Below are 26,273 nucleotides of genomic sequence, written 5' to 3'. Positions count from 1 at the left end.
AAGCTGTTGTTACGACGTCTAGTATACGCGGGGCTTTGGCATCAATTGGTTAGTCAACGAAAGTAGCTCGCAACATAGCAAAGAACGTAATGCTGACCTGCGGAATTTCTATCTCTATAACCTGACAGCTTTTCGCTCCTACCAACTCATGCCCCACGTCGTGTCATCGACCAGTTCACGTGATTCGTACAACTTTTCGTAGCTTGTACAAGCAAAAGCAAATCTAGACTCGGGCCTCTGGTTCTGCTACAGTGCGCCTACAAAGCCCATTCTAAGACTTGGCGAGAGGCTATCCTAACAAAAGTTAGTGCATTTTCAACCCTAGTAGAAAAGCGGGTCGCTTTCTTTCCTCTCTGGTTTCAGGGTGATGAGAAGCTGTCGAGGGGGAAGAGGAAGCGGAGAAGTGCGCAGCTGGATGGGGCGGATGAGGAGGATGGGAAGGGGGGTGCGGAGAGGAGTAGGAGTGGGAATGGGGACGATTCGGTGTTTTTGGACTATTGATGAGCCTTGAGCATGGTTGGTACCTTATCGCAGATAAATATATGGGGATTGGTCATGCGGGGATGGTCATGAGCGTCCTGGGTGCGGAATGCGTGTGGTTTGGGGAGAGGTGAGCTGTGGAGGTGGCTCGGTGTTGGAGAGATCGAAGACACGTGTTGGTCATGTTTTTGTCTCTGCATATCTTCCTTATTTTTGAAGTTAAGGCGGGGGGCCTTGATATAGCACTACCGGAATATTAATAACGATGTGGGATGGCTCATGTCCATACGGGAAAGTATATCATCATGTTGAATGTCTGCTCAAGCTGATGACAGAGGACACAACACCCGAGAATTCGAACAGAAGAACAGCATCACTGTACTGCGCTGCCATTATAACTACAGGAGCACTCAATGCTCAAGCCAGCACCCTGTGCAGTGCTTCTACAAAGACGATGCGCCGATCTAATGCGGCCGTCATTCCTCCATCATTCCTCCATCTCATGAGACCGATGAAACTTTTCCGATCCTATCATACATCTAGTAATTCCTCCAGAGGAAAAGACCCCCGTTCGAGCCTCTCAGCCAAAGGAAATCCTCGATCAAGATCCTCTACAAAAGGAAATGAGGAGATGAGGAGATGAGGAGATGAAAAGATGAGAAGGATGAGCAGAAGGGTACGGAGAGGGTGAAGGAGCATCCCGAGATGCCGGACGTGGTTATCGGCATGCAAGACGAGAGGGCCCGGAAGGGGACTTGAGTGGCTATTTCCTCATCTCCTCATCTCACCTTCTCACCTTCTCCTCTGCCGCATTGCCGCCTAAGCCTTTGCTGCGCTCCCTACAAAATCATCAGCCCCGACTCTAGCCAAAAAAAGAATCCACGAGTGCTTGACGCCGCACATGCATAATAGGAGTAGAAATAAGAGTAGGAGTAGGAGCAGGAGCAGGGAAAGTGATTTACGAGGTAAATTGGAACGTAAGACTGACAAGAGCAAACGGAGGACGGCACCTCAGAAACCTACACTTTCCCCTAGTGCACGCTGGCGTTGTACACGTCCCCTTTCGGGTCCTTGCGCGTCGCCTGCTGGCCGTCCGGGTACCGGTCCGTCTTGACACCGTCGGTGCTGAGGCCCGGCTTTGCGGGACGCGCTGCGCTAACGCTAAAGCCGCGCGATGACAGCGGCGCCATGGTGGGCCGGGCGGCGCTGCTGAGGCTGCTGGCGCGGATCGAGGGGTGCGTTGCGAGGCGGCGGTAGAAGGTTAGGAATTCGGAGGGCGAGGGCGTCGTCATTGTGATGAGTGTGAGAGGGGCGGTGTGTTGATGTGGTGGTGGTGGCGGTGGTGGGCCTAGTAGAGAAGAGAATATTGAGGTGAGGTGTAGTGAGAATGAGGTTGGGCCGCAGAGGATTTATGGAGCGCAGGCGAGGGGCTCTCTAAATGCTTGATAGACGCACTGGCAAATCGGTTGGAGTGAAGCAGAAGAAAATCGCGCCACCACTGCGGCTTTTGTAGTTGGATGCAGATGACCACTTCAGCTACGATGCGCGCTGCGTGATGACGCTGTGACGTTACTCTGGCGCTGCTCTGGAGCGCCTTTTATGCGGGGTAAGGGGCATGCGAGGAGCCAGGCATACTGGCTTGGCAGATTGCCGGCCGCGGACAGACCGAATCCTCATATCGCAACTGCTGTTTTCAGCTGCACCAGCAGCACCCACTTTGCTGGCCTGACTACTATGGCTGCTCCAGCTGACCCGGACTTCCCGTGCACGCTGTCTGTCTCCTGCAGCATGTTGCTCATTGTTTGAAGCTAACGATACCTACAGGACCCTCAACATCCCATTCCCTACCCCCCACCTGGCCCACACTGCCCTGCGCGCGCTCGCTGTGGATCAGGAGCTCTCGCCTCTGGTCCGTCGCTCTTTTACTCTCGCGAGCCCGGGTGCCTCTGCAGCGAATGGTGCTGGTGGAGAGACGGCGTCGGAGTCTAAGAGCGTCTTGCGGGTTTTCTACGCCGCGACTACGAATCGCATGCTGCGTGTCGCCGTGAACGGCTTCTTTGAGAGCGTGGGTGTTGTGCTAGGGGTGGTGGAAGAGCTAGATGTGGATGTACTGGGGTTGCCTGGGAAAGAGGGATTGGAAGGCGTGCAGGGTGTTGAGAAGATTCCTGGATGAAAAGATCAAATTTTTGTCTCAGGATCTGAAATAAAGGTCTAATATCCATACTGTCCGAAGGCAGCACTGATTGACCCTAGTCTGTGAGAGATAAGGCAGTCAAGAAGCGGAAACTGGGAAAGTTGGTACAGCTGATGGGTACATGGCTAATGAGAGAGGAGTCGAAAGGCTGTTAGAGTGCTAAATCAAAAGCATGATGCAAGAGATTGATTTAGCAGAAGCCTCGCTCTTCAGTTATAAGATGCCAACATACTCTTCAATATCCACGACAGGAATGTAAGCGGACTCAAGGGTTGCACGTGGATCTCTATCTCTCAACGAAATGATTGCTTTGAAAGTACTTTCTGAGTGACTTCGTGCTCTTATTTCACCGTTGTATTACAGTATCAAATTTAATGGAGGGATATCTAGGTTTCATTGCATCGTGTATTGTGGTGGGTCTGCGCGAGAACCGAATTTCTGGACTTTTGGGGTATACATGCTTGCGTACATGAAATCTAAGATACCAGAATGCCTATCTACCAGCCGGCAAATAGGCATATTTGAAACAAACAAGATACTGGAGGACGCCACGTACGATCCCTGCACAAAGTAACACAGTATCAATCCACGCTATGCCATCCATAACACATTAAGGAAGCAAACAAAGTCCTGTATCACGTAAAAGAACTTCCGAAATATAGAATCATCCGTCATAACCATTTACGTGTGCATCATAACTCCCGGAACAAGCCTCTCAACTATTACGCTTCTTCTTCGTCTTCTTGGGCTGGCTGCTGGGTGGCTCGACCTTGAACTCATCACTGTCCAAGTCAAGGTGACCGCGCAGGATGCTATTGGAAAGGAGATCTTTATGGAAACATTTCCTTCCATACTCGTGCAGAGTGGCGGCGTCAAGATCTCCGTTTTGAAGCGCAAGCATAATGTAATCGGCATCTTTAACATCTCTTGCGGGCTTTGAAATCACCTTCTCCACCCCAACAGTCTTGGCGATCTCTTCAATCTCCTTAAACCCGCCCTTGCCGTAATCTTTCCTCAATGCCGGTGTTATGTATAGAGTCTTCCCCTCTAAAAGATTACGCTGAGGTTTGCCTACGATGGCCGACATGGAAAAGCCCCATTCCTTCTCTCGGCCTGGGTCGTGAGGGATGAATGCGTCAGTATTCAGGAGGCGTTCCGCTTTCGAGCTTGCGAAAAACCATTCATCCGTTACGATGCGCATTCCTAATGCAATGCTCAGAAGTAATTTGCCTGTCTTCCTCAAACCATTCTTCCCCACACTACCCCGGGAAAGTCAATGAGAGTCGCTCTGAGAGAGTTGTGAGAGAATATAACTTACCATAGGACGTTGGAGTCTGTCTCGGAAACCTTGTCTACAACAGACCCGCCATGTTTATGCAGAAACTTAAGCAGCTGAGTTTTATCTGAGACTGTGCTATTGCTGAACACGACTCGTGGAGGCTCTTCGTGGTTGTACAGATCCTTCTCCGCAATTGACTTCTGTGACGCTTGCGGCACGGCAGGAGTCGGTATTTCTGCAGTATCCGAAAGCGATTGTCTCCGAACCTTCGAGTTTGAGTCTTGAAGGCGAGTATCAACTACCATCTCCTCTAACCGACTATCCTGAGAACGATCATTTGTCGTTTTCGTCCTTTTAATCAGGCGCCTAGTATATAAGAGCCCACGGACTTCTTCATCAGAGTCCAACATGATGCTTGGACTGGGACTTGGTCTTTTCTTTGCTGATTTGTTTGGAGATGGGATATGCACTCCCTCAAGTACACGCCGGCCTCGTCGTGGTATTTCTTCGGGCTCGTCTTCATCTTCCGTACTATCTTCAGCACCGCCAGCCACATCGGACAATCCGACGATCGGAGTAAAATCAGAAGTTGGATTGAAAGAAGGATCTGCTGATGTAGGGATATCATCATCCTCTGGACTCTCGGGCATCTCTTGTGAAGCTGTTGAGTGGCTCTGGTGTTCCTCTGCGGGGCCAGTCTCTTCAATAGCACCGTTATCACTTGCCGTAGGTTTCTGTTGAGACACGCCAGCTGAGGCGGTAGAACACCTTTGTGCCTCATTATCGGAACTTTGTGAGCGACTCGTTAAGGGTTCAATAGAAGGAAGAGAATGCTTCGGATCAGCACTTCCATCCAGAAGTTGTGGTCCTTCTGCCTGTTCATTGTAGCGTAGAAAAATCACGGAGTAATCACCAGTGACTTCACTTTCTTGTCGCGATGCCGTAAAGGATGAAGTCTCTACAAATCTGAATTGCTTATGTTTTGAGGCTGGCGTTTCTTCCACAACCTCAGATCGAGACACAGACAGAATTGGAGTAGATCTTGGAAGCGGCAGAGCATGCTGTGGATTAGAATGCACAATGATTACTTCTTCATTCTTGGAGAAACTTTGTTCTTGGCTCAATTTATTTGACGCCAGTAATTGCGGGTCAAGATCCTGGAGCTCTGATGCTTCTGCGGGTACGGAGGAGTTCACCTGGATTTCATCAAAGTCCAGCATTAGAGCCAACCTAGATTCAACCGAGGGGAAATACACCACGTCATCTTCTCTTAGGAAAATTATTTCAGAACGACTGTTTATAGAGTGGCGTTTCAACTGATATGCCTCAGACACAGGAGGTGTTTGCTGATGCTGACGTGTTATAACTGGGGAGATAATGACATCGTTTGCGATGGCTTCCAGTTTGACTCCCCAAGGGCCAACATCTATTTACCATCAGCACACAATTAAGCCAAATGCTAACGGATATAATCTTACATATACGTGCCAAAGCATCAGCCCTCCATGTCCCATCGGAAGGGACCACTTCAAGCGCACCATCCTGGCCTTTCAGAATATCGCTCTGGGAGTCCCTGGCAAGGTTGTGGAAAGCGATGTGTTCGCCAGATTTCAAGTGCTCTCTCAGTCTCAGTTTCGGCCCCATGTTGATGTTGGTATCATTGGCAGAAACAGCGGTCAGAGAACAGAGCCAAGATATAATGCAACCGAATTGCTGTGCATGTATGATTCCGGACTACAAGGAGTGAAATGAAGTGCGAAAACCTTCCTTGGGGTAATCGCGAAGACGCGAAGTCACGTTGGCGCGATGCCAAGCCGCTAAATTTTGACATGTGCCTCGACATCAGCCCTAGGCTAAACCTCTGGCTAAACCTCTAGCTAAACCTCCGGCAACCCATCACGGTATTTTTGAGCGTCAACCTCAAAGTCAAGACCTTACCCAGCCAGGCATTTAATTTCCACCGGGTCAGCCGGTGCGTTGCTTCTACCTAGTCTAGCCAATAGTAGGGTAGTTCTGGTGAATCTAAGACAATGGCCGCCGAAGAACAATACTAAGGGACTCCCGTCAAGCGCTTCAAAAATCCCACCACTAGGCCGGATCTGAGAGGTAAACTGAATAAGTCCCCTTTCATCAGTATTCGGGGGGGAGTGTTCTGCTATGAGATGTTGCGAACGCTGTTATTTCCCAATGTGTCCAGCAATTGAGCCGGCTCTACCAAGTCCCGCCGTCTAAAACTAGCCGAATCTTCATGTTAGACTGTATAGTCTGCAGCTTTGACATGTTTGGTGAAGCACTTGAAACCTGGGCTACGGCTACACGTTATGGCTTTTGGCCGAAGAAAAAGGGTTCTCTCCTTAGCATTGTTCTCTTAGGGCAACTCGTTCCGAAGCCATAATGCTACTCCTCGATTTCACTTAAGGATATTGTACTCAATGCCAGGAATATTGCGCCCCTACCCATTGTTCTATTTCTTTATTACGTTCTTCATCGCCTTGGTCCTTTCTTCCATCAATTTCGGCTTCATCCTTGATCTTTACAACCTTTACCTGTTGTGGACTGTTAAACAGCGTCTCCTCTGTCACACCTCTCTCTGTTGAGTCTCTGCAGAGGTTTTCACGGCTTCGAGGAGTCGTATAGTTTCTTGGAGACATCCTCTAGCTCTGCATAACGATACCGATTTCGAGGGCCCTGGTCGGAGATTTGAGTAGCATCATCTACTCGAAGCAGACCGAATTCTCTACTCATCATGTCAGCTAGCAACCCGACTGCTACCCTTCCGGCCAGTTTTGATCCTTTTGCTCAAACAATCACTCTTCTTCTCCAGGATGGAACTCCCTTCAATATCTCCATGTACGACCTGGACGTCTACCGGTCGTATGGCATCAGAATCTGTATCAACTACAGCTCACAGATCGGAGCTTCATTCATGCTTCTTGTGATTCTCTTAACTCTTTCGAAGCGAGAGAAACGACGATCTCCAATCTTCTTCCTCAATGGGCTTTCCTTGGCTGTGAACACCATACGTTCTCTGCTCCAATGTCTGTACTTCACGGGGCCATTCTACTACCCGTATGCGTACTTCTCAGGAGACTACTCCAGGGTTCCGCAGTCTCAAATTGGCATTTCCATTGCGGCTGACACGCTTACACTCATTCTGGTCATCCTCATCGAGATTTCTCTGATTCTTCAGGTTCGAGTGGTATGCGCCACAACAAGGGAGACTCAGCGCTTCTGGATTATGGTGACATCTGTAACCGTAGCCATGGTTGCGATTGGATTTCGCTTTGCGTTGGTCGTCATCAATAGTGAAGCCATCCGAAACATTGAGAACTTCGGGTCCTGGCTTTGGCTGGTCACTGCCACCACCATCACACAAGCAATCAGCATCTGGTTCTTCTCTCTCGTTTTCCTTATTAAGCTCGGCTATGCCTTGGTTCTGCGCCGCAGATTGGGACTGCGCCAATTCGGACCCATGCAAATCATATTCATAATGGGGTGCCAGACCATGGTGATACCAGGTTAGTCACAGTCCACCCTCAACACATTCAGCTGAATTCTAATATCCTCCCTAGCTCTCTTCACTATCCTCCAATACATCGGTTCCGTCCCAGAACTCGTAACTCAAGTCCTGACCATGGTTGCCATCTTCCTCCCTCTCTCAGCCATGTGGGCCGGCACCTCTGTCGACGATCATCATACTACTGCTCGTGGACCGGATGCCCATCACAAGCTCCTCGGCACGTTCAGTTCTGGAGGTAGCAAGGGATCAAGAAGCTTCAAGTCAGGACGCAAGCCCTCAACCACCGGCACCTCAACTCAAGTATCTCACTCTCCCTTCCCCAGCCCGCTCTGTGCCCGCACAGACTCGGAGGTGGGCGAACACGACAAAGATATCCATGTCGGGAAGTCGTTTGGCGTTAGTGGTGCTGCAGAGCATGTATGATTGGTCGCAATTAGGAGGCACCGGAGATATGGCCATGGCAGCGAGTGTGGTGCAAATTGATGTAGATTGAAAACCTGATGCTTGCGGTCCCTAAGCAGAACTTCTAAAATCATTCTTCTGATGTTGGGAGACTCTGCGGTGTGGTCTTTCTTCACTTCAAACTATTTATTTACTTTCTTGGGCAGTATGCCTTTTTATACTAGCTGAGTAGCTGAAGGGTATTTTAATGGAAGTTGCAAGATTCTGATATGACCATCCAAGATGTTCTACCATCACATACACTTTTAATGATTCATATAGTAGTGTCTGCGCATCCCTGACGGCTTCATCGGGGCATAGAGTTACATATGCTGGTCATCGGAATGACGCCTTCGCTGATTAATTCCCTCGATCACATAACATATCCAAACCTCGAACTGCCTCAAACGATCCCTCCATCTGTTCCGCAAACTTCAAGTCATCCAAAATGCGTTTTACAAGAGGGCGAAAACCATCCTTTCATTGTAGATAGCTGCCAAGAGACAAGCCAGATCTCTCCTTCGTTGCTTCTAAAAAATGTACAATTCAATCTCAGCGGTATATACGTTGCAAAGCAGCCCAAGTGAGTATATAACCTCTCCCTCGCTAACGCCAATGCATGCACCAACCAATATGAAACCTCCAGATCACACCCCTACTCCTCCCTCAACTCCGCAACAGCAAAATACCCCTTACTCTCCACAACCCCCCTATCCTTCACCACCGCCGTATACTTGACAACCCACTGCGGCTCCACACTGCCCTTCAGCCCATCCGGCGCCGCGGGCCCCGCCAGCACACCGGCTCCCTTCTCCCCGGGCCCCAGCAGCTCACGCAGCGTGCCGCGCGGCAGGACGTTGGTGCAGTCGTTGTGCGTCAGCAGCTCGACGCCCTGCTCCTTGGCGTATAGGATCAGCGGCTTGGGCACGACGCAGCAGTCGCGGATGTTGATCTGGTCGACGGCGGGCCGCACGCGCGTGCGCGGCAGGAACCTGGAGAGCCGCTGGGCGCCGAACTCCGCGACGCCGAGCTTCGCGATCACGCCCTCCGCGTGCAGCGCCTCCAGCGCGCGCCACGTCTGCAGCGTCGTCTCCATGTCCTCGGGGGGTGGTGAGGAGGCGGAGGGGGAGGCGGCCTCGGCCTCGGAGTCGGAGTCGTCGGCGTCGAAGCTGATGCCGGGGAAGGAGACGATGAGGAGGTCGACGGAGCGGACGTGCAGGGAGCGCAGGACCAGGTCGATGGCGTCGCGCGTGTGGGCGCAGCGGGCGGAGGCTGGGATGCTAGGCAGGTAGAACAGCTTCACGGTGATGTCGTACTGGGCGCGCTCTTCGGCGAGGGCGGACGCCGAGACGTCCAGCGCGGGGATGTAGAGCGTGGAGTCTTGCTGCGCGGTCCAGGCGTGCAGCGGCTTGCGGGTGGGAGCGGTGGGCGCGCCGTTGGGGAGGTTCGTCGGGGAGGGTGCGAGCTGGTGCGCTGAGAAGTTTGCACGGAGGGAGGATGTCAGTTCCGTGTTGGACTTCTCGCTGGTGGGACGCCGGATTACGGATGGCCCGCCGCCCATGATGTTTCTGGGGGTTTGGTGTCAGTAGGACTGGGAAAAATGGAGGAGGTTGTGGACTTACGAGGTGGAGAGAATTAGCTTCATGGCACTGGAGATACTGTTATACTGCTCGAGAGGCTGTTGCTAGGCTCAATTTGGTGATTCCCTCATCTACCAATAAGCTCGCTCAAGTGGTTCCAATTACTTGAGTTTAACGGCGGAGGAAGCGGTATTCTAAAATAGGAATAGAAGTTGTTCACCTCAGACGTTCAGGTCAAAAGGCGTGGCAGAGAACGGCAAGCTTTTTAGTTTATAGGATTGAGGAGAGTGCTTATGGTGTTTCTAGGGGTTACACTACGCTACACAGGTTAATATTTGTAAGAAATGCCTTCAGCCTCATAAGAGAAGATCACTATGGCTGTGGTGGGGCGGTTGGATTCTCTGATGGCGGGGGTCAACGCACTTCACCCGAGCGGGCTCTTGGCCGCCAAATTTCCTCAAGGCCACCTACCATCGAGTCTTCTCCAAACACACCATGGCCATAAAGTGAGCCCGCACTTATTTCCCGTGATTCCTCTGCCTCTGCTAATCGGTTATAGATATCTCATTCTACTCTCTAGGCAGGGCAAAGTTGTATGCTTCCCTGACATCGTCCTCGCATCATGGCTGTCAAAGCTGACTGCTTTCTAGCGCCTGGCCAAATGGTTCACTACATTATCACCAAAGGACAAGGCAAAGATCATCAAAGACGTCTCTCAGCTTGTGCTTGCCCGGAGAACTCGGATGTGCAACTTTCTAGAGTATAAAGGTGGGCAGTTCCCCTCCTCTCGGCTGGGTGCCATGACTGATGATTACCTTCAGATACTAAGATTGTCTACCGTCGCTATGCCTCCCTCTTCTTTATCGCTGGATGTGATTCGACCGATAACGAGCTTATCACTCTAGAAATCGTCCACCGATATGTTGAACAAATGGACAAATACTATGGCAATGTTTGCGAGCTGGACATAATATTTAACTTTCAGAAAGCCTATTTCATCCTCGATGAACTCCTCCTAGCAGGGGAAATGCAGGAAAGTAGCAAGAAGAATGTGCTGCGATGTATAAGTCAACAGGATAGTCTTGAGGACATGGAGGTATGTTAGTGTTCCAACGTAGAGGCATTCTCCTTCTCGACGCAACGTGCACTTCAACGCGAACATCTTCTTGTCATCTGTTGTTTCGGATATCAGGAGTGACTTGGCGAATACTGACGCGTGTATCACTATCGTCAGGCTGAGGATGACATTGTCACGAAGATTATGTAGCGGTCGAGGCGGATGGATCATTCTATAATTCTTTCCATCCCTACCAGCAGCACTCAATGGGCCTTGCCTGGATTCCCTACGATCAGTGCTAAGAGTCTCCTGCTAACTGTATATTGTTGTCTTCGGCGTGCAGGAGGCGAATGCACTGGTAGGCAGGATGCGCGACAGCGGCGTGGTCTGATTGACCAAAACGAACGGCACACGAGGCGTATGGAGCAGGGAGCGGCATGGAACGGAGTTTTGGAGTCGCAAGAATCATACCTTGGTACAGCACTTTCTCTAGGCCCTGAAAGCCTCTTTGTGCATAATACGCTAAACCAGTCTTGCAAGATGTAAGGATTCACAGGTATCTAGAGTCTGAATGAATGAAGCTACTTTGAAGGCTTTTTTTAAAAAAAGCTTCCAGGGCTATCATGACTAGATGACAATGGAGATGAGACTCTGCCATTGGTCTTGGATACCACCCTGATAGCACAGAACAAGGCCATCTACTAACCAAGTCTCAACCAACTAACCATACATACTAACAAAAACAAAAAGATATGAGCAGTTGGCACCCAAGAGTTGGCACTCAAGAGTAGCGATAGATTACTGTCATCACCAATCGCTTGTGGGCGCCCACCCAGGTGCTGGCTAGACAGGCCCGTCGAGCTGGACTTTTGAAAGCGCACCTTTCACATATCCGACGAACCGCCGGAACTCCATCAACCTCATCATCAAAGCTTCAAAGGGCATTGGACGACTTGCACGCTTGATTAGCATTGCAGGAGCCATGGATTCGTTTCTCCAATCACCTTCGTCATCTCAACAACGCCGGCAGTCACATGACAAAGCTTGGGAACGTCAGCTCACACCTCTCCACCTCTCTCCTAACCGGACTCCCTTCAACAACCACCATCGCAACACTGCTTCTATGCCTTCTATTTCCATCACCGTTTCCTGCTAGGCGTCCGTCTGGCTTGAACAGCATACAGAGACCAGTCCTTGCAGCCAGCCTGGAGTGATCTCTCGTGTGTTGTCTCGCTGAAGCAGGTCAATCCGACACGTCGAAATACAGCAAGCGCAGCCAGTCCGCGCTCATAAACCGCACGTAACGCCTTCGACGGTCTGTTTATATTTCAACCCGCCCACTCTGCTGATTTGGACCCGGAACGCTTATATTCATCATCATGAAGGTTCGTCTGCACCAGGATTGCTTTTCGGGATTGTGTTGCTAACAGAAGTCTGCGATGTGCAGTACCTACCCTTGCGCGATTTTGAAGATGTGACGAGCGCATTGAATTTCGACACAGCAGACTGCCACGTCATCGGCGGATGCGACCTCTACACGACGAAAGCCGCAGGCAGCGACAAGAAACTCTACAAAAATATCGAGAACTCGCTTGAATCGCAGTATGAGTCACTACTCCGACTTTCGGCTTCGCTTTCCCCTCCACAAGCGGAATCGCTCGCGGCATCTATGAACCTGTCGAGATCGAGTCCGTTTGGTCCGTTGAGCCAGATTTCAAGCCGCCGCACGTTCGCCTACCTTATCGCAACGCTCAACGCCAGCCATCCCGACTATGACTTCTCCCACATACTCCGGCCCTCCGATTTCCGCAAAGAACGCAGCCTACGATCCGCCATGAACACTATTGACACCACCCTATACAATTTGCGTCCAAGGCCTTCTGCGGCTCTTTTAGCGGTTCCACATAACTGGGGTAGCGGCGCGATAGCACCCGGAGCGCAAACTCCCTGTGGCAGTCAGACGTGGGGACCACGCATGTGGCAGCTTATCGATAATGAAATGAACCTGCGTGAATGCGCGATATATTGCTACGCACCGGAAGAAGATCCCTTCGACGGCGAAGAGGGCGCGATATGGAGCCTCAACTATTTCTTTTTCAATAAATCCCGCAAGCGTGTCTGCTATCTCTACTTGCGCGGACTCAGCGCCATATCGCACAGTCCCATACACGCCACGGCTGCCGTCGCGAAACGCAAGAGTTCCCTGAGGAGTGGGCTGAGCGTGAGCATGNGGGCCCGGAAACGCGCGCGATACTGGCTTGGAGACCGTGCTGACAATGAAGACTTTGAAGGCGGCTGGGGAGAAGACGACGACGAGATAGTGATTGATGGCCCGGGTGATGACGAAGTTGACGCCGAGTCCGTGATCAGCGTGCGTGATGGAAGCGCCGGGCGGTACTCATCTGACGACAACAGCGATGTGGAGATGGAGATGGAGATGATGCGAGAGCGCGAGAAGAGCTCCGTCAGAGCCATGAGCGAGCACATCACCGAGTCCATGGAGGTTTAAAACAGTCTCCCCCAGAGACGACATTTTACGCGTTTAATTATGTTCTGGTTTCTCCCCCGCTTTTTTTTAACAAAAAATTCCGTTCCAGGTCTTTCAACCGCCATCGATCGCCCCTTCCTTTTTCTATTATGGCAGAGTATTGCTGCTGGGTCCTAATTCTCTTGGGCTAAAATGACATGGGCATTCCCGGCCGGTGGGAGCGGCTGCGACTCGCGTCCTAATTCGCCTTTTCTGAGATACCCGTTTTCTTTTATAACAGTTTGAGTGCTGCGCATGGTTTGTGTTTTGTGTAGCATATGGGCGTCGTAAATCCTAGTCGGTGGGAGCGACTGGGGTTAAGGCGTTCGGGCAAATGGGCGGAACGCTTTTATGTACATGAAATGCTGCATGGATGGGTAAATGTGTTTTTATGGCAAGACTTGAGCAAGAGAGGATACATCAGTCACGCTCGAGTTTTGTACAAGAGCTGTAATCGTACTTTGAATTAATCTGGTATTACTGCACTTCTGTTCTTGGGGATCCAGTGAGACTTGATCTATGGCCTCCTGGGAGTTGCAAATTCGGGAGATGTCAGTGCTCATTGCAGACGTGAACAGGTGTTATAAGAGTGAAGTACTTTTGTAACTTCCAGTATCTTTTCTACCTATCGGGTATACAAGAGCACCATGCTCACAAGCATCGAATGTCATGTTCCCCGCCACGGCTGTATAACTTTTTTCAGCCTCTTCCCAAACTGCGCCGTACACATCTATTCATGTTCATTCCACAAACATGTCCTAAATCCCCATAATCAGCCACCGCATCCCCTCCTTCCTCCCACGACTCTAACCAAGCATGCTCCTCTTCCTCCCCCTCATCCTCACATCCTCCAGCCTCTTCAACACAACCTTCGCGCCACGATAGCTATCCGCGTACACCCGCAACACCTCGCGGAACAGCGGTTTGGCCGCCGGATGCGTGGCCGCGAAGGCGCGCTCCAGCACGTACAAGTCCACCGCGCGGTCCTCGTCATGCGACGACTGCGTCGCCAGGCCGAAGTCGATCAGGACGATGTCGCCGGCGAGGGAGGTAAGTGCCGCTGGAGCGGTGGAGGATGGAGGTGCTGAGGGGGGTGTTGGGGGAGTAGTACCGGTGTCGGTGATAGCGGCCTCGCGCTGTGCGGAGACGGTCCCCTGTCCTGCTGCCAGGGACGCTCTCACGGCTTCTCTCTCCCTCTCCCTCTCCAACTCGTCCTTAGTCGGCTCGTCCTCCCCCAGCGCATCTGCAACCCCCTCCTCTCCACCACCACCACCCCGCGGCGGCCTCAGCATCAAGTTACTCGTCGTCAGATCCCCATGACAAACCCCAATCTCATGCATCCGCCCCACCGCGCGCCCAACCCTAGCCATAAGATCATAGAGCCCGCGTCTCGCCTCCCCCCCAGCATCCTCATCCCCATCCCTCTCCCCCTCTCCTCTCCCACCCCCAACACCGCTCTCCCCCCCCAACCCCCCAACCCACCCATCAAGCACCGCCCTCACCGTCCCCCCCTCAACCCACTCCAGCCCCACCCACCCGGCCTCCCAGTCCGCCGCCAGCACCGCCGGCACCTTGACCCCCTCGCGCCGACACTTCACCAGCACCCTCGCTTCCGCCAGCAGTCGCGCTTTCGTCAGCCGCTTGTCGAGCGTCGGGTGCCGGTACGGTTTCGGGGGGCGGACTTTCAGCGCGCAGGGCGTGGTGGGGGAGAGGAGGGTTGTGCGGAAGAGGAGGGCTTCGGCGCCTTGGGCGAGGGGCGTGAGGGGGGTGGTGGAGGTATGAAAGGGGGCGGGGAGGGTGTGCGAGGGTGGTAGTGGTGCTGGCGGTGGCGGTGCTGGCGGGCCGTTGGCGGTGGGCGGAGGGGAGGGCATGGCGACGTGGTGGTGGTGGTGGAGGAGGGTGTGTGACTACGAGAGATGTGGTGAGGGCGGTAGGCAGCTTGGTGTGGGTGATTGTAGGCTGTGGTGTGGTTATGGGGGTTGAGTTGTCGAGGGCGTGTGCGTGGTGTTGGAGGGCGAGCGCGGGTCGAAATTTTGGTGATGGTGGGGGTGACGCTAAGTGGGGTGTAACGCTTGGTTGGTTTAGAAGCGCGAGATAGAGTTATAGTAATAGCTGCAGGGACATGGTCTTTATGTGTTTAAGAGGTTCTAGAAGACTTTCCGCGGATTGTCAGCCCAGTAGCCCGGCATCGCGAATAGACCTAGTCCGCTCAACTTCGCAATACCAGAGTTCGGGATAGATATTCACGTCACACGCAAAATCAAAATCTAGTACGCTTCAAATGAGTGATCGCATTTTCGTCTTACATTCCTATCAAGTCCAAGCCCTAGCCACTACCATTTCACCGTTTTGAAGATGCCTTAGACCGCCCTATCTGTAAAGTTGAAGAAAGGAGGGAAAAAGCAAAAGGAACAAAACTCCCACCGCAAAAATCGCCCAGATATGCTTGCCCGAAGGGAGCGCCACAGAGACTCGTAGAAAAGAATAAAACGAGTGTAAGGATCCACCCAGCCGCAGGCCGGAGTATCGTTGTGGTTTTTTTCCAAGTCCCTCGCTGACGCCCCCTTCCCATCTTTCAAACACTACCGGCTAAAAAGATCCCCAAATCAAGACTAACAGGAAGGTGTCCATTTTTTCAGAAAGGGAAGCCACACGACCGCATGCTCATTACAGCAGAGATCACGTAACTTGAGGAACAAGGGTGGGGTAAGGAAGCAAGAACGGGAGGCACTTTAGCACTTGAGACGCCTCATTGCTGAGCAATCAGACACCTTCAAGAGCTGAAGCGGAGAAGAGAAGTGTCATGAAATAATGGATAACTACCGGGAACCAAATGCAGACTCCTCTCCTACCATCTGCACCCAAAAAAAGCCACGCAATAAACAGGGAATAACAAGAAAAGGGAAATCATGATTGGCCGTAAAAGCATTGCGGTGTCTCCAAAGGGAAGGGAACCGCACAATATGGACAATTGAGAACCCCAACTCAAGGTCTACCCGAGTAGGGAGGGTCTCACAACCTTCCCCCCACTGCTTTCGAATTAGTTCCTTTAGAACATTGAGCTCTTCCGCTTCTCAGCGCTGGTCAACACGAGCAAAGGCATCTTACGGCGCTCGCCCGAGGCTGGCTTTGGTTCCTCGACACGAACCTCAACCAGTTGTCCACCGATTCCAATTCCCTCATCACTGCCAAGGCTATTAGCAGTGTAGCATCCGTCAATGCTAGTGCAATCACGAGATCGTTCCTTCATCTCCTTCCTCTCCGAGCCAATGGCGCCATTGGCTGCGGCACGGAGGCTCCCAATGCTAGGCTTGCCAGACAGGCTACCGCTTCCACCGCTGTGCACACTATCAGAGTCGTTGTCAGACGACAGTGAAAAGGCGATATCAGTCTCGCTGACTGGGGTCATGCTTCCACCACTGCCAGTGCGAGCCCCACGGCGCTCTATTCCAGCGCGGACAAGGCTGTGGACAGCACGACGGCGTTGACGAGTGGCAAAATTCTTGCTGCCCTCATGCTTGGTCGTTGGGCTGACCTGAAGCTCCTCGAACGGCGGAGGGTTACGAGGCTGACGAATAGGATGTTCACCAGCGCGAGCCTGACCAGGTCCAAAGGTACCGGTGCCAGGCGTTTGAGGAAAGCCTGCTGAACGGGATTTTGGTCCTTCATTAGAAGTGTCGTTGACGTTGTTGAAAACGAGAGACGATAATGCCTTTTTGTGGCCACGGCGGAAAGCATTGGCGGATGGTGGTGGAAGAGGGACCACTTCCTGCGGGGGACTTGGTGATTTCTTAGGAGGGGATGAGCTGCGAGATGTGAAAGGGCTGGAGCTCATCTCATTTGGAGGAGATACTTCGGCGCGGAAGGTTGGCGTGTTCGCCTTTGGAGGCGACGAGGTGTAACTCGGCGTTGGCGGAGGCGGCGAGTTAGCCAGCTGCTGCGAATGCTGGTACATCTGGTCGACAACATAGTTGTATTGACCAGTCATTTGGTTGAAGACCAGATAGACACCCGGTTGGCCAGTTTCCTGGGGCGCTTGCGCGTTGCTCACCTGCTGGTTGTAGAAATTCATGTTCGGGGTGAACGGCGTAGCAGGGAACTGCTGCGACTGGCGCATGCCATTCGAATTGAGATTCATGCCTTGAAATTGCTGGGCCGTGAGATTGAGGAGCTGCTGCTGGAGCTGCTGCTGCCTTTGCTGAAGATACATCTCCGTAGCCACGAGCTGCGCGACTACGCTAGGGTCCATCTGCTCATCCTCCAACTGGACAGGTGGTGGCGCCAAGACTTGCTCTGGAAGGGAATAGATTTGCTGTCCCTGTCCCAGACTAAACTGATTCTGGCCAGCTCCAGAAAAGCCAGAGGCAATTGCAGTCTGAGGCATCCCGCTATTAAGCCCGCCGTAACCGTGACCAGCATATCTGGAAGAATCCGAACCACTGAAGCGTTGCTGGCCCACGTGGTAAGGAGCGGATGATGGGCCAGTCGCGGAAGTAGGGGTCTTCGGAGCAGTGCGGAGTCCCGCAAGAAGGTGAGATCTACTAGTTCTAGGAGTAGGATTTTCAACTTGATGCTCGCTAATAGAAGCTATCTTTGGAGGAGAAGCGACGCTGAGACGCTTGAGCTGAGCGCCTTTGCCGCGAGATGCAAAACCGGCGCCCGGAAGGCCGAGACCGCCGCTTGTCTGAAAGTTATTGTAAGTCATTTGAGCAAGACCGCCAGCGTCCAAGCTCATTATGGTCGGTCGTCTAAGAAGCAGTTCGTCGTGAAAAAGGTAAAGCTGTAGAGGAAGAGATGACGCAGACAGTGTCAGGAATGATAATGGATCGAAACAAAAAACCGAGCGTGGCAGGATAACCGACGGACGGCTCGTTTGAGGGAGTGTTTGAAGCTTTGAAGTATGCCCGAGCGTGAACCGATGTTATGTTATACAGCAAACGTTTGCCAGGAAGACAGACGTCAGGATTGACTTGCGGAGATTAGGTGATTAAGGATCGTAAGATCCAGCTAGTTAAAAGTCTGAAAATCGTAAGGCCGGCCGACGGGCTTCGTCGATGGGTATGGACAATGCGAGTCGCTGAGCCAACAGGCGAGTGGACAGTGACGGACGCGTCGAGGGCTGGAGGCAAAAAGGGTCGAAGAAGGCTCGGTCGACAAGGCCGAAGAGATTGAAGCGAAGAGAAAGAAGCAGCGGTATTGACAAGTGGATACAGGAAGAAGCCGTGAAGGACGGGTTTAGATAGCAAGCTGGACTAGGCGTCACGGTTTGATATGCGGCAGGTCTTGCTTGCTCTGCAAAGCACAAGGAGCGACGACGCAGGCGCGCTCGGCAAAGGGCTGATTAAGGCTGAGTCCGAGGACGGTATATAATAAGACGCAATAGATGCAAGAGCGAGCTGCAGCGGCTAGGAGGAATAGAGAGAGCGAGAGAGAAGGAAAGGGCGGGAGGGTGAAGGCGGAACAAAGAAGGGCTGCGTGAAGGGGAGTCGGGATGGGTGTGGAGGGGGAGAAGAGCGATGGGGATGGAGAGAGTGAAGATGCGAAAGACGGTCGGGGTGTGCAGCCTTCAGCCTTGGCGGAAAGGCTAGTAGGGGAAAGTGGGCCAACCAAACGCGAACCCAACCTGTGAACGCCACGGGGCCCCTATACTGCCCAAGTGAGTCCTTGCGGCCCTTGCGAAGCCTGGCAAATCACAGTGCCCACCGCCCCGATTTCGTGATGAAAATCTGAAGTTCAACGCGTCCTCGGCCTGCTCTTTGCCCTGCTTACGCCCACTGCCCGAGAGGCAATGGCTCATATTTTGCGACTTGAAAGAGCCAGCGCATGCACATCACCCACCTCACCGGCTTCAAAGAAGTGAACAGCGTCTATCTGTTCCACTGACGGCCCGCGAGCTCTGCGCTGGGCTTCTAGTGGGCGCCTAAGCATGCAGCCTCCTCGAAGGATTTCCTCTTTCGCCATCGTGGCCGCCCTCCATCCACTCATCGCGGCCTCTATGCGCCTTCAACCAGCAGCAACAGTGACGCTGGAAATAACGGCCTGCATATTCCTGTCCTCCTGATGTCGATTGCGATGAGCCATACCTACCGCCAGGTGCTGTTTGCAAATTTTTTTCTCTGTGCATGAAGGAGAGGGAGGACCCGCAGATTTTCAAGCTGCACCGCTACGGCCCAAACCCAAGGGCCTGTTTAGATAGACAGCTGCTACGTTCTGAACAAAGGCTTGCTTCGGGGAGCCGTCGCGACCCAATCGGTCTTCGTGATCCGCACCTGAAGGGCTTCGGAAGTCTTCTGAGTCAATGCGAACTTATCCATAAACTTAAACCCCGTACAGACCCTGATTTTCATGAAGCCAACCCGATTTTGCTAGAGCGGCTGAGGTCAACCCGAAGCCCTCGAAACGAAGCTGTACGGCAAAGACCAGAAGTGGCCTGGAACCTGCAGCTGTGAAAGCGCTCGACGGCCGGTTCAGCCGATCCGGCAATTCCCAATAGATTCGCCGACCTCTATGGCGCTTAGAGGCTTGCTTCCGCACATCGCCTTGAATACAGTCAGCAGCAGAGGAAAAAAAAAACCCTTTCTTCAGCTTCGGCGTCTCCTCCACGATCAATTGCGCGAGAAACCGTTTTCATGCCCGGCCTGACTGGCNCATGGCGCCGCTGTCAAATTCTGTCAAGGTGACGGTCGCGTTTCATCTCCGGGATTTGAATGGGGTGCCTATTTGGGAGGCCCGGAACTGTCTCAACCAACCTGCATCAGCCCTAACCGTGCACATCTCATCTCGCGAACGGTCATAACCTGTCAGGCACGCAAAACCAAGCTTCGAGCCGGCACAGGAACTGTTGAAACGCTTCTTCCTTGGCTTGCTTGGCCGTCTTATGCAAAATGCTTCTCCTTAGAAGCCCTCTCCAATGCAATTTACTATGTCGCCCTAAGCTATTTTTACGTTGGCTAAGATAATATGTGTGGTGGGAGAGCCTCTCAGCTAGCTCTCCCCCAGGAACGTATTTAGAACAAAAGAAAATTATCGCCAAGACGATCCATATTTGACCAGCCAAGACCAGAACGTGGCAAATATCCATCGCACAAATATTAGTCACCTACTACCCGTCGGTTCCAAGAATCCGATCCATCTAATTTCATGCATGCTCTTCGATGCCCGACAATTCTTATGCATGCCATTGCATGATGTTATCTTTCCGCCTTAAGTAATTAATTCCTCCTTGATCCACCAAAACTAAGCCAATTCAAAATAACGGCCGGCAATGTATGATGTATAATGCTCTCCAGTAGGCGTCTACATATAGCGACGCGTGGGCGAGCGAGAACGAGAACGAGCATAATGCCCATGGTATCCCGTAGTAGGGGACTCAAAAGTACGCGTCTCCCGATCGGGGGCAGGCTTGCCGATGTGGGTCGACCCCTCTGCAGAAGAAAACTCATCAGTCCCTGGACACTAAATCTCTGGCTGTTCCACAAACCCCTCCGAAATCGCTTTGTCCAGACCTACGACCGGATACCAGGTTTACTTACGGACCGTACCCAATCCAGCTGGAACCGCCCATACCAGGCTTCCAAGAATATCGCCTCTCTGACCCTTCGCGTTCTCTACCGTTATATTCTTCCTCCCATTGAAAGGTTCCTTCGAATAGTCTGCAAGTAACAACTCGTTCTCCCCAAAGGTGAAGTCTCTATTGCGCACATAGCCTCCTGGTTGCCCTAATAGAGTGCCGTATCCATCCCTCTTCGCCACAACAAGACGCTCTTTGATCAGTACCTCATGTATTTGAGCTAGTAGACCGTCCGTTGGCTGTGTGACGATACTGAGCGGCTGCGCCTGTGGCTCTGGTTTAATAAGTTGCCGTTCCAGGAACAGCTCAACCTGCTGTTGCTGGCTAGCTGCTATCTGTACTTCAAGAAGTACTTGACCTAGAGGATTGTGATGGCCAACCGATTGACGTAGTATGGTCAAAAACCTGGGTTGTCTGATAAGCCCATCACGATGACGTTCTGAAGATTCCTTCATAAAGGTGAGCAGTTCTTGATCTTGTAATATTTCCGCAAGGATATAGAGATGTTCTAGGAGTGCAAGCGTTTCCATAGCGAGTACCGGATATCCGGTCCTAAGCTTCTTAGATGAGAATTCGCGAAGCTCTGTGTGACTGTGGTCGGCTGCAAAGGCATATAATTTCATCTCCTTTACGAAAAGATCAAAGGTAGCATCCGTAGTGTGAACATTATCGGCTCTCGTGGACAAGCTAGACCATTCTGAGACGCTTCCTGCCGCATCGACAATTTGTAGCGGCATAGAGGGCTTGAATGGTAGGTAGTCTCCATGAGCTAAATATTGCTTCACGCGCAGAAGAGATTCTACCGACTCAGTAGCACCTAACCGGCATACCGATAAGCCAGTACCAGTGTTTAGCGTCTGGCCTTCCTCGAGAATCTTCGCTAGGCATTCCGGTGGCAGTTTCTCGAGTTGTCTACCTGGAATATTATATTCGTCTGGAGAATCCTGCGTTCCAAAAAGAAGAGCAACAGGCACTTCAATAGAACTATTCTGAATCAGCATCTTTGTCGACGAGCCAAGTAGATGCTCCAACGGAGCAGTTTAAAAGGGCCAGGTCTACGGAAAGTATGTTTCTTGGAGGAATTGAACCGGCGATGTCTTGGCAAGCTGAGCTTGCAGGTCACGCCAGATCCCGGTCATTTCATTTGGCTCACCTTGATGTAGTAGCTTTTTCTGGCGCTTCACCATTAGATGCAACAAGTGCGCTAGTTTTTGTAGGTTCGCTATGTCCATTGGCGCCTTCAGCAGCCGTACCGTAAATGCCATTGCTCTCGACTTTGGGCACAGCCCCGCTGTTCTCCATGACTAGATGCAAAGGTAGAGTTGTCGCTTTTTATAAATAGATGCTCAATGAAAGTGAGAAGTTATCGTCGTGGTCAGAGAATGGTATGCAGATTGGGAGTGAGAAAGAAATTCTTAATCAGAGAATGAAGTTTGGTTTTTAACAAGGTGAAAGGAAAATCCGTGTTGAGACAAGCTGCCGTTACGAGCAGAAAGGTGCGCAGACGCAAAATATGCCCCGTCGCTGAGTTTGTGCATGCAATGTATCAGTTTGCGAAATGAAAAACTTCTCGCGCCACCAGAGTCAGCGGTCTTGCTGGGAAGAGCCAAAGAGTCTTACCGAGAGGGTGAGATGTCTGGGATGCAAGAGGAGAAAGAGATGCTCTACGTTTGTGGAAGATTTAAGGAGCGAAAGGGTGATGACTATTGCGACCCTGCCACAATAGAACGTGATGAAGTGGAAGACGACAGGAGTAAGCAGGTCGAGAAAGTGGCCTGTATCGGGGGTGGTGGATTTCTCCGAAAGCACTGGTCCATGCTGGTGGACTCTCACCCGACCTCCTCCGCCGGAACCCCAAGCATACTTTCATCACCACTGCACATATTCATTTCAGTGTCACCCATAATCCAGCATTAATGCTATGGCTCTAACTAATGCATGTGATATCTTGAAAGCAAATCTGCAACGACAGACTCTAAGAAGAAATGCACCGTGTCGAAATGCATATATGTGCCCTACCGTCTGGTGCCCAGCATCTCTGCACCCAATCCATCCCGTCCTTCGTTTCTCGTTATTGTCTCTGCTGCTTTGACCAGATCATAGTTGATTGTTTCGTTTACCACACTATCCTTTTTGTACTTAGGGTGATTGCCGACAAAGTTCCTGATCCACTTTGCCGTTGTCCACAGCGTACCATCGGCCCGCTTCCTGATCAAGTCGAGATACCTAGCCAGCTCGCAGCGGGTCTCGACATCTACATTCATACTATTCAGATAACTCTCCACGAGCGGGATTAAGCCAGGGAATCCGCCCTCCGTAGACTGCTGCCCGTTGATGACCTCATTGATAGTCATAAGCTCATACTCATCCTCTACTGAACCTAAAGGAGAAGAGGGCCTGCTGATGGCAGCTGGCGTCGACGTGCCCGAAGTATTTGCTGATTTCCCTAACCGAGAAGGGAAAGGATTCTTACGGAAGTAAAATTTCTCGGACGAGACTGCGTCACGAACATGAGCTGTCTCCATGTTCTCCGAGACCCTTGCTATCGGTATATAAAAATTAAGGTCGAAACTTAAGATCGCACGAGTGATTAAGACAATGAAAACAGAGAACGCCGCATTCTCGAAATCTGTAATCTGAATCTCCATTGGACGGAACTCAACTCGCCAGCCGGTATCACTGCCTGGTGGTGGCGGCTTGAATCGCATATGCTGCCAGTTAGTGGACTGGAGATTTTCAAAGTGATCGGCCTTCTCGAGATCGAGCTCCTTGAGATCTTCCGCAAATACAACGATCGGATCACGGATGAACAGGTGGGCAAAGTGAGTTGCCAGAAGATCGTCCATTCCGCCGTCCAATAGACGTTGCTTCAAGTCCTTGTCAATAACCAAATTTGGGTCCAAGTATTCTTTCCGTAGGCGAGGGTCCTGTGAAATGTATGTCGAATTGGATGCATATCTCGATTTCGGAACACGCCACCGGTCGTTTTTGAGGGGCTAATAAAACATAAGTCAAGGATCAAGAAGAAACTTCATCACTTTATCTTACCAATTCCCCAAGTTCCTCTCGTGTACGATCATCCACGGCCCGGCTGATTTGGTTCCATCGGACATCTGTATCGGCGAGGAATCCTTTATAGATGGGAGTGGCTGCAGTTAAGGCGAGCAAGATCGGACCCAACGGACTGAGCTGGTCATACATTTTTCGTCCTTCTGCAATGTTTTTTGCTTGAAAGGTAATCTGCAGGCAGCAACTTCCCATGCCAAAAGCCATGGCGTCCATGTAGATATAACCGTCCTTCGCGGCGCCATTACGCACATCATCATCTTCGGGCCATTTGTGGAGATCGTAGTCCACAGTGGGATCTTTAAATGGCCATGGGGTCTTCTCGTCTCTGAAAACTGGCACATTAATCTCAACCTTCCTTCCCCTCCTGGAACGAATGTTTGCCGCCAACGTCGGAAAGCGAATATGAGGGTTTGCGATCTCGTCGGGGACGAACTGTGATCGTAGCTTCTCTCCCATAATCGGATAACTGGGGGTGGTACAGTCCTTCGTGCCTAGTCGAGGAAATGTTGTCAATGTAATGGGATACTCGGTCGGAGCCATGTGATCTTTTGCTATTGCTCGCCTGCATAGCTAATCAGCGTAACCATAGCCTACAATTGAGCTTAATTTGAGTATACCGCCACTTCATATTGTGTTCAACATCCAAAAGATCTTTGAATCCAATGCCCCACGGTTTCCCTGGGGTGGCTTCAAGCATGAAGCGACCGAATTCTGGGTGAAAGACCGGTGCTGTTTCCCCTTCCCTATCGAAGTTAGTGGAAGGTAATCATTTAAAATGACTACCCATGCTCACTTGACGTGACCTCGCTGTACGTCAGGTACACCGCCTCCCTGGTTTAGCAGCGTCTCATCATCAGCCAGACATGCCAGTATATCTGCCTGACGCAGAGAGAGTCGCACCGTGTGGTGTTCGTCGTCGTAGCATACTACCAAGTATTCCACCTACAATACCTATTAGCCACAGTTTGCGATGGCTTGAATAGGGCTGCATGAAACCTCGTCTCCCCAGAGTAATGCATCCCTCTCTTTGCCCTTTGCCCCGCGCCAAATAGCAAGCAATTGCTACATTATTCGTGAGTTCGTGGCTTTTACATCTTCATAGAGTACTCTGTACCTCGATTCCCCAGGATCGTACATGGCTTGCAACTTTTTTCGCCTCCGGCCAGTCCAACGGGGTTCCAACAGCACTTCAGACGCAAGTTAGTGGGCGCATGTGTTACAGTAGTGTGAATCTCACAGCAGCCCCATGACAGGCCGATATTATCCTGCGCGTATTCTTCTCCGAGGCGAAAGCCACGAGGGATCTAGGAACAGTAGCAGATATGCTTGCTTAAGCAGCTAATACCCGGCTAGTTGCCGAGAGAGGAAATTTACGGTTGAAGTCGTCGCGCCAGGCGAGTGGCGAAGCCCGCAGTGCTATATGGAGCAGAAGCCCTTGCCTGTCTAGATGGGCGCATATAAAAGGCAGAGGACACGCCGCGGGTGTAATAGGGCGTGAGAACATGGTGAAGAGGTCTGCTGATTAATATGGCAGTCAAATCCATCATTCTAAATTCTTTGTTCCGGAACCTTATCAAATGCCGATGACGCGAAGCCGGGTGTTCCCTGATTCGTTCGGCATTGCAAGCTTACAACAACCACATCTCGCAAAAGCAAACACTTCGACGAGAGGGATATGGAGACACGTTTACGTTCGGTATTATATGCTAGAGAAGTCGTCGTTTTTCTAGTCGCTGGTCGGGATTCTTCTACCGTCAGCGGAATTGCCGAATAGGACCGGAAGCGCACTGAATCGTTGCGCAGCATCATATATACAAATAAGAGGGGAAAACAGAAAAGTGTCTTCTCACATGCCTGTCGAGGGATATCGGAAAGCTTTTACGGATTGTCAACCCGGAATCACTATCTACAAACGTCCCCATTTCCCTTCGAGGAAGCCAGCTCTCGATACATCATCAAAATAAGCATATTTTCTATGCGCAGCGAGCACTCGCGAGGCCTGTCATTATGCAGCTACTTTCGAGGTTTCTTGTTGGCTTCAGCATCTCTTGTGTAACCCATTCCGTCTTTCGAGGACCTATTGAACGGCCTTAGGGCGTGTTCGGTTGCAATCCTTTTGTCCGGCAGAAAAGGACGCGTTTGTCCGGATTTATACACGTGTTCGTGGCTTTGAACTGAATCTGAAATCTGGAACCCAGACCTCCAGATTGAACTGACGCCAAGACCTTCCGTTCAGAAGCTTCATACGGTAAAGTTGCCAATTTTTAGTGTTCTTTTAGCGTGCAATTCTAGCGTTCTTCGAGCGGTGAGAAGAACATCAAATTTTTGAGGCTATGCAGGCAACATCACTCCGAATCAACGGATTCTGAACTGAATCTGAGGCAACCGAACGCGCCGTTAATCAACTTTGCATTACCTACAGCTAAGTTTCTGTCACGATCTACGCCCAAATATACCCAGCTGTTCGACTAATCTGCTATAAACCAGAGCGTGAATACCTCTTCGTTCGCCAGATCTCGGAGGAAATGATTATCGGGATTCAGCGATCTATTTGGA

General features: G+C 51.4%; 10 protein-coding genes across 10 annotated transcripts; 4 read left to right on the top strand and 6 right to left on the bottom strand.

The window, feature by feature from the left end:
- Positions 1 to 2,214: 2,214 nt before the first annotated feature.
- Positions 2,215 to 2,653, top strand: K441DRAFT_683503 (Pcc1-domain-containing protein; the record flags this gene model as incomplete). Its single annotated transcript, XM_067651696.1, has 2 exons — positions 2,215 to 2,252; positions 2,305 to 2,653. 2 exons carry the CDS (start codon positions 2,215 to 2,217, stop codon positions 2,651 to 2,653), a joined length of 387 nt encoding a protein of 128 aa, XP_067510572.1.
- Positions 2,654 to 3,076: 423 nt separating this feature from the next.
- Positions 3,077 to 5,686, bottom strand: K441DRAFT_691943 (uncharacterized protein). The gene is made up of 3 exons (XM_067652523.1): positions 5,432 to 5,686; positions 3,993 to 5,379; positions 3,077 to 3,933 (listed from the first exon to the last, which is right to left on the bottom strand). The coding sequence occupies exons 1-3, from the start codon at positions 5,595 to 5,597 to the stop codon at positions 3,390 to 3,392; spliced, it is 2,097 nt and encodes a 698-aa protein (XP_067510571.1). The 5' UTR covers positions 5,598 to 5,686; the 3' UTR covers positions 3,077 to 3,389.
- A 1,040-nt stretch (positions 5,687 to 6,726) lies between these two features.
- On the top strand, positions 6,727 to 7,626 carry K441DRAFT_495758 (uncharacterized protein; the record flags this gene model as incomplete). The annotated part of the gene is made up of 2 exons (XM_067641997.1): positions 6,727 to 7,471; positions 7,526 to 7,626. Coding segments are annotated over 2 exons (846 nt in total), but the record flags the coding sequence as incomplete, so codon positions are not given.
- A 752-nt stretch (positions 7,627 to 8,378) lies between these two features.
- Positions 8,379 to 9,877, bottom strand: K441DRAFT_625262 (gamma-cysteine synthetase regulatory subunit). Its single transcript, XM_067646101.1, has 2 exons — positions 9,537 to 9,877; positions 8,379 to 9,482 (listed from the first exon to the last, which is right to left on the bottom strand). The coding sequence occupies exons 1-2, from the start codon at positions 9,557 to 9,559 to the stop codon at positions 8,570 to 8,572; spliced, it is 936 nt and encodes a 311-aa protein (XP_067510569.1). The 5' UTR covers positions 9,560 to 9,877; the 3' UTR covers positions 8,379 to 8,569.
- On the top strand, positions 9,869 to 10,599 carry K441DRAFT_683500 (putative adapter-related protein complex 1 sigma 1B subunit; the record flags this gene model as incomplete). Its single annotated transcript, XM_067651695.1, has 4 exons — positions 9,869 to 9,885; positions 10,054 to 10,087; positions 10,145 to 10,262; positions 10,316 to 10,599. The coding sequence occupies 4 exons, from the start codon at positions 9,869 to 9,871 to the stop codon at positions 10,597 to 10,599; spliced, it is 453 nt and encodes a 150-aa protein (XP_067510568.1).
- A 1,331-nt stretch (positions 10,600 to 11,930) lies between these two features.
- On the top strand, positions 11,931 to 13,060 carry K441DRAFT_672629 (mitogen-activated protein kinase MAF1; the record flags this gene model as incomplete). Its single annotated transcript, XM_067650574.1, has 2 exons — positions 11,931 to 11,936; positions 11,999 to 13,060. The coding sequence occupies 2 exons, from the start codon at positions 11,931 to 11,933 to the stop codon at positions 13,058 to 13,060; spliced, it is 1,068 nt and encodes a 355-aa protein (XP_067510567.1).
- Positions 13,061 to 13,592: 532 nt separating this feature from the next.
- K441DRAFT_600202 (kinase-like protein) lies at positions 13,593 to 15,229 on the bottom strand. Its single transcript, XM_067645187.1, has 3 exons — positions 14,557 to 15,229; positions 14,343 to 14,487; positions 13,593 to 14,138 (listed from the first exon to the last, which is right to left on the bottom strand). The coding sequence occupies exons 1-3, from the start codon at positions 14,947 to 14,949 to the stop codon at positions 13,885 to 13,887; spliced, it is 792 nt and encodes a 263-aa protein (XP_067510566.1). The 5' UTR covers positions 14,950 to 15,229; the 3' UTR covers positions 13,593 to 13,884.
- An 898-nt stretch (positions 15,230 to 16,127) lies between these two features.
- On the bottom strand, positions 16,128 to 17,813 carry K441DRAFT_672627 (uncharacterized protein; the record flags this gene model as incomplete). The annotated part of the gene is made up of 1 exon (XM_067650573.1): positions 16,128 to 17,813. The coding sequence occupies one exon, from the start codon at positions 17,811 to 17,813 to the stop codon at positions 16,128 to 16,130; it is 1,686 nt and encodes a 561-aa protein (XP_067510565.1).
- Positions 17,814 to 19,923: 2,110 nt separating this feature from the next.
- On the bottom strand, positions 19,924 to 22,356 carry K441DRAFT_650649 (uncharacterized protein). The gene is made up of 3 exons (XM_067647069.1): positions 21,802 to 22,356; positions 20,611 to 21,632; positions 19,924 to 20,502 (listed from the first exon to the last, which is right to left on the bottom strand). Exons 1-3 carry the CDS (start codon positions 21,948 to 21,950, stop codon positions 20,375 to 20,377), a joined length of 1,299 nt encoding a protein of 432 aa, XP_067510564.1. The 5' UTR covers positions 21,951 to 22,356; the 3' UTR covers positions 19,924 to 20,374.
- A 187-nt stretch (positions 22,357 to 22,543) lies between these two features.
- K441DRAFT_650647 (GCS-domain-containing protein) lies at positions 22,544 to 25,190 on the bottom strand. Its single transcript, XM_067647068.1, has 7 exons — positions 24,955 to 25,190; positions 24,832 to 24,904; positions 24,714 to 24,779; positions 24,511 to 24,659; positions 24,335 to 24,460; positions 23,697 to 24,279; positions 22,544 to 23,644 (listed from the first exon to the last, which is right to left on the bottom strand). Exons 1-7 carry the CDS (start codon positions 24,963 to 24,965, stop codon positions 22,664 to 22,666), a joined length of 1,989 nt encoding a protein of 662 aa, XP_067510563.1. The 5' UTR covers positions 24,966 to 25,190; the 3' UTR covers positions 22,544 to 22,663.
- Between the last annotated feature and the right edge of the window lie 1,083 nt (positions 25,191 to 26,273).

The sequence above is a fragment of the Cenococcum geophilum genome (assembly GCF_001692895.1).
Source record: "Cenococcum geophilum 1.58 unplaced genomic scaffold K441scaffold_1, whole genome shotgun sequence".
NCBI classification, from domain to species: domain Eukaryota; kingdom Fungi; phylum Ascomycota; class Dothideomycetes; order Gloniales; family Gloniaceae; genus Cenococcum; species Cenococcum geophilum.
This window is presented reverse-complemented; position numbering and strand designations above follow the sequence as displayed.

What these genes read in the sequence shown, in the direction of transcription:
- K441DRAFT_691943 (XM_067652523.1), bottom strand. Translation starts at nt 5,597, where the DNA reads ATGGGGCCGAAACTGAGACTGAGAGAGCACTTGAAATCTGGCGAACAC. An exon ending in TGATGCTTTGGCACGTATAT is followed by an intron (nt 5,380 to 5,431) that starts GTAAGATTATAT and finishes GATGGTAAATAG; the next exon opens with ATGTTGGCCCTTGGGGAGTC. An exon ending in ACAGACTCCAACGTCCTATG is followed by an intron (nt 3,934 to 3,992) that starts GTAAGTTATATT and finishes TTCCCGGGGTAG; the next exon opens with TGTGGGGAAGAATGGTTTGA.
- K441DRAFT_625262 (XM_067646101.1), bottom strand. Translation starts at nt 9,559, where the DNA reads ATGAAGCTAATTCTCTCCACCTC. An exon ending in AAGCTAATTCTCTCCACCTC is followed by an intron (nt 9,483 to 9,536) that starts GTAAGTCCACAA and finishes CCAAACCCCCAG; the next exon opens with AAACATCATGGGCGGCGGGC.
- K441DRAFT_600202 (XM_067645187.1), bottom strand. Translation starts at nt 14,949, where the DNA reads ATGCCCTCCCCTCCGCCCACCGCCAACGGCCCGCCAGCACCGCCACCG. An exon ending in GGGCGGTGCTTGATGGGTGG is followed by an intron (nt 14,488 to 14,556) that starts GTTGGGGGGTTG and finishes GATGGGGATGAG; the next exon opens with GATGCTGGGGGGGAGGCGAG. An exon ending in GCCGCCGCGGGGTGGTGGTG is followed by an intron (nt 14,139 to 14,342) that starts GTGGAGAGGAGG and finishes CCACCGCTCCAG; the next exon opens with CGGCACTTACCTCCCTCGCC.
- K441DRAFT_650649 (XM_067647069.1), bottom strand. Translation starts at nt 21,950, where the DNA reads ATGGAGAACAGCGGGGCTGTGCCCAAAGTCGAGAGCAATGGCATTTAC. An exon ending in GAAAAAGCTACTACATCAAG is followed by an intron (nt 21,633 to 21,801) that starts GTGAGCCAAATG and finishes GATTCAGAATAG; the next exon opens with TTCTATTGAAGTGCCTGTTG. An exon ending in AGCTGGATTGGGTACGGTCC is followed by an intron (nt 20,503 to 20,610) that starts GTAAGTAAACCT and finishes TTTCTTCTGCAG; the next exon opens with AGGGGTCGACCCACATCGGC.
- K441DRAFT_650647 (XM_067647068.1), bottom strand. An exon ending in CATTACTCTGGGGAGACGAG is followed by an intron (nt 24,660 to 24,713) that starts GTTTCATGCAGC and finishes TAGGTATTGTAG; the next exon opens with GTGGAATACTTGGTAGTATG. An exon ending in GAACACAATATGAAGTGGCG is followed by an intron (nt 24,280 to 24,334) that starts GTATACTCAAAT and finishes TTAGCTATGCAG; the next exon opens with GCGAGCAATAGCAAAAGATC.